Source organism: Haplochromis burtoni, unplaced genomic scaffold (genome assembly GCF_018398535.1).
Source record: "Haplochromis burtoni strain Fernald_Lab_line unplaced genomic scaffold, NCSU_Asbu1 Contig_885, whole genome shotgun sequence".
Lineage (NCBI taxonomy): Eukaryota > Metazoa > Chordata > Actinopteri > Cichliformes > Cichlidae > Haplochromis > Haplochromis burtoni.
Window position 1 is genome coordinate 1 of NW_024583246.1, and position 3717 is coordinate 3717.

The 3717-nt window shown below is 44.5% G+C and overlaps 1 protein-coding gene across 1 annotated transcript; it reads right to left on the bottom strand.

The window, feature by feature from the left end:
- Positions 1–438: 438 nt before the first annotated feature.
- LOC106632555 (serine/arginine repetitive matrix protein 2) lies at positions 439–2621 on the bottom strand (the record flags this gene model as incomplete). Its single annotated transcript, XM_014330597.2, is given in 1 exon segment — positions 439–2621. A coding segment is annotated over 1 exon segment (2118 nt), but the record flags the coding sequence as incomplete, so codon positions are not given.
- Between the last annotated feature and the right edge of the window lie 1096 nt (positions 2622–3717).

Genomic DNA, 3717 nt, shown 5'->3' on the forward strand with positions numbered 1-3717 from the left:
CCTTGAATGTCTTCGCATCAGTTTATGTCAATTTAAAAGAGATTAAATCTATCAATTGCAAGTACAGACCACTGAAGATTCTGAAGGTCTCTTATTGGTAGTGTTTTTTAATTACAATAGCTGATAGACATATAGTTAAGTTTAGTCTGCGCTGTAATCCTTCAGAAATTCTGGTACAGAATACTGAATTGCAGAAATATGTGAAAAATTTGTCCAAATGTTTGCAAGCCAAGTTGGTAGTCTTCCTATAGTCACCATCATGCAGGAATAGTGAACAAAACAAACAAATAAACTTTAAAGTAGCATACATTAAGTTTTTCCCAAACCAAAGTCCTATAATTCGATCCAAAATCAAATAAAAAACAAAACAAAAAACATTGCATGTCAAATAAATAAAAACCGACAGAAAGCAAAAACATCGAACAATCTTCCACTTACCTTCATCAGAGTACATTCCTTGTTACATAGAGAGCAGGTATGAGGAAAGACCCTAGGTGAAGTGGCAGTGTAGTCTTGCATCTGGGCCAGCACTGGGATATTCCCTGTCACTTCTACCTTTGCTGGAAGCTGCTTCGTGGAAGCGGGCTGCGGTATATGAATGAAATTCACGAGGTTCTGCATTAGCGGCGAGAGACCCGGAGGAACGGGCATCGTGAGCCCTGGCATGAGGGACGGCTGTGGAACTGGCTTTGCAGCCGAAAAAACTTGAGACTGCAAAGCTTGTCCCATATGCACAGCTGGCTGATTCTGCATCTGCTGCAACCCAATCGGCAGGTTAGGTACCTGGGCCGTCTGCTGCTGCTGCTGCTTCAGTTGCTGCTGTTGTATCTGCTGCTGCTGCTTTAATTGTTGTTGCGTCTGCTGCTGCTCCAGTTGCTGCTGTTGCGTCTGCTGCTGCTGCTGCTTCAGTTGTTGCGTCTGCTGCTTCAGTTGTTGCGTCTGCTGCTGCATCTGCTGCTGCTCCGTCTGCTGCTGCTGCGACTGTTGTTGCTTCAACTGTTGCTGCATCTGCTGCTTTGGTGGTGGTTGTTGCATTGTCTGTTTCACCTGTTGCTGTTGTACCTGCTTCTGCTGCATTTGCTGTTTGTTCATCTGCTCAGAAACATTTGATACTTGCCCGTGAGTCTTACTCTTTTCTTTGATGTGACTGTCGCTGCTGCTGCTGCCAATGAGTACAAGGCCAGGTCGACTTGGATGCACACTACGAACTATATTAGGAGTTAGTTGGCTTTTTGATGCTGAATGGCGATCTGGCTCTGGATTTTTCAACGGAAGGGTTTTAGTGACTTCTGCTTTAAGAGGTCTTATGTCTGTGTCTGTCTTTGGCAGAGAGAAACCTTTGAAGATTTCTTGAGAAGGCTGGTTTGGTTGTGTTGGCAGTTGTTGAGCTGGACCACTACTTCGCATTGAGCCATGACTGGTAAAAGAGCTGCCTTGATCACGGGAAGAAACCAAGGTGCTGTTTTTCACCTCTGTCATACTTTTTTGCAGTGGTTCTCGACTGTGACCGCTACTATCATAGGAGCCCATCAGCAGCGTACCTCCACTTCCACCACTACTGGCTCCACTGCTGCTTCTTCCAATTTCATCCCCAAAGCTCCCAGTATATTTTCCAGTATGTCCATAATCAATCACTTTACTTGGTTGGACAATAGGTGACAATTCATCCTGACGCATCCCTTCCCCTCTTGAAGTACTGAACCTTTCCCTTCCACTCATACTTGTGGTGGAATGAGGATCATAGTAGGATTTTGATGGATCTGCTGTTGCAGATCTCTTTGCCTTTTCCATGCGGATTTGTCGTAAGATAAAAGGCAGGTTGTCAGGAGTCATCTGATTTTCGGGGTATGAGATCAGATGTTCCAGGTCCTCTTTTTCAAGTCCAAACTGCATAAGGATGTTCACAGCTGTTTCTGAAGTGTACTTGGGACGAGTAGACTCTGCAAAACCCACAGGTTTGTCTGGCACTGGGTAGTCATAATCACCTAAGCCTGGAATGGATTGCACATTGTGCTCTCTTTCATTCGAGGCATTAAACCTACTGTCGCCAGTGCTTTGATAGCTCAATGAAGCAGATGATGAACAGTATTTAGACGAATCATCCTCAGTTTCCCGTTTGTATCTTGGCAACCAGTCCATGGAGCTAGTGCTACTTGCAACATCAGGAGGTCTTTGAGAGTTTGAGGACAACATGTAGGAAGTCACATCTTTGCCTGAAGAATCATACTCATCTCTTTGAGTGCTGGTAAAACAACTGTTCTTTTTTACAGGCTGATTTCTCACCTCCTCTCTGGCTCTGCTTATATGCATGTCTATGGACCTCTTTATGTCCTCTTCCATTGAAGTCTTACTCCCTTCTGGCCTGTAGCTCATTATTCCCCCAGATTTTGCAGGAGTCGCAGATGAAACTCCAGAAGAGCTAAAGCTGGACCCAGGCCCAAGATGAGGAGATGTCTTATGAGAGTCTCTCTCTGCCTGCATACTGGACTGTCCATAGCGCCCCTGGGCTGAACTTTGATTCCCAGAGGCATAGGGGTTATATAAGGGATGGGACATGGTGTTAGCAACCTTCAGAAGGTTTAGTAGACTGATGGCTGCAGCTGTCAGGAAAGGGGGGTGTTGTGGATATAAATGGGGCGCGTGTATTGGTTCGGCCACCAATAGCAATGGCGTTATTTATCTGTGTCAACGCAAGGCGGGCTTTCAGCTGAGCCAGCCGCAAGCATGCAGCTTGCTGTCCGATCAGTAAAGAGCTCCCTGGGAGCCTACCATGTAGGGGGCTCTGTTTGTACCCTGGTGCAGGAGAAGGGGTGTAACGCTTCGATGGCAATGGAAAGCTGGGAAGTTCAAAATAAAGAAAACAAAGAAAAAAGGTTAATGAGTTGTACTGGGCCTCAGAATCTTGGAAAGATGAGGTCCATCATCCGGAAGGCCGCTTCTTAATTTGCAGACTCTGCTTTCCAAAGATTCCTTCATTCATACGGATTCATTCTGTCAGTATCATATTTTATCATGGAAACAAAAGCATCAAAAACAGAGACACACAGAAAACAAGGCATTTTAACAATAGAGACACAGGAGACAACAACAACAAAATAGAACGGAGGTGTTAATCTTAGAAGAATAAGGTTAATAGATCTTCCAAAGCAGCTTATCTTATCCTCCTCTATCCTTTTCATGTCCCTGATCTGTGGATAGAGACATGGAACATACACGCTAGTCGTCCAACATCTAGATGTTTCTAACAAGACCCATGATTAGTGCCCAACAAGGTCGAACTAAAGTCAATCTGTAACACGAATTTTCTCCTGAAACATTATGTTATAAAATAAAGACTTAAACACCAATACAAGCATACACAATATTGAATTGCAACCCAAAAAACTGATACGTTTTCATCTCTTTGCCTGTTTTGCCAGAGGCTTCAGTTCCACAATTCACAATAAAGCGTATGTACACAACTTTGAAGGTTTGGTAGTTTTATTATGATGACCTCCAAGTCCAGTGGTGGTGTGCTGAGTAGGCAGCATTCAGAAAAGAGACGACGTATGGCTTGGAAAGTTGGTGAAGGAAGCTGGATCTGCCGTTGACTTTCTGGTAATGACAGCACACAGATGGACCTCAACTGGTGCTGCCATAAGTCATGAATGCATGCTCCTGCCCCCTAAACATGATCGCAATAAATCAAAAGAGCATGCTCAGCGGCAGGATTTTGGC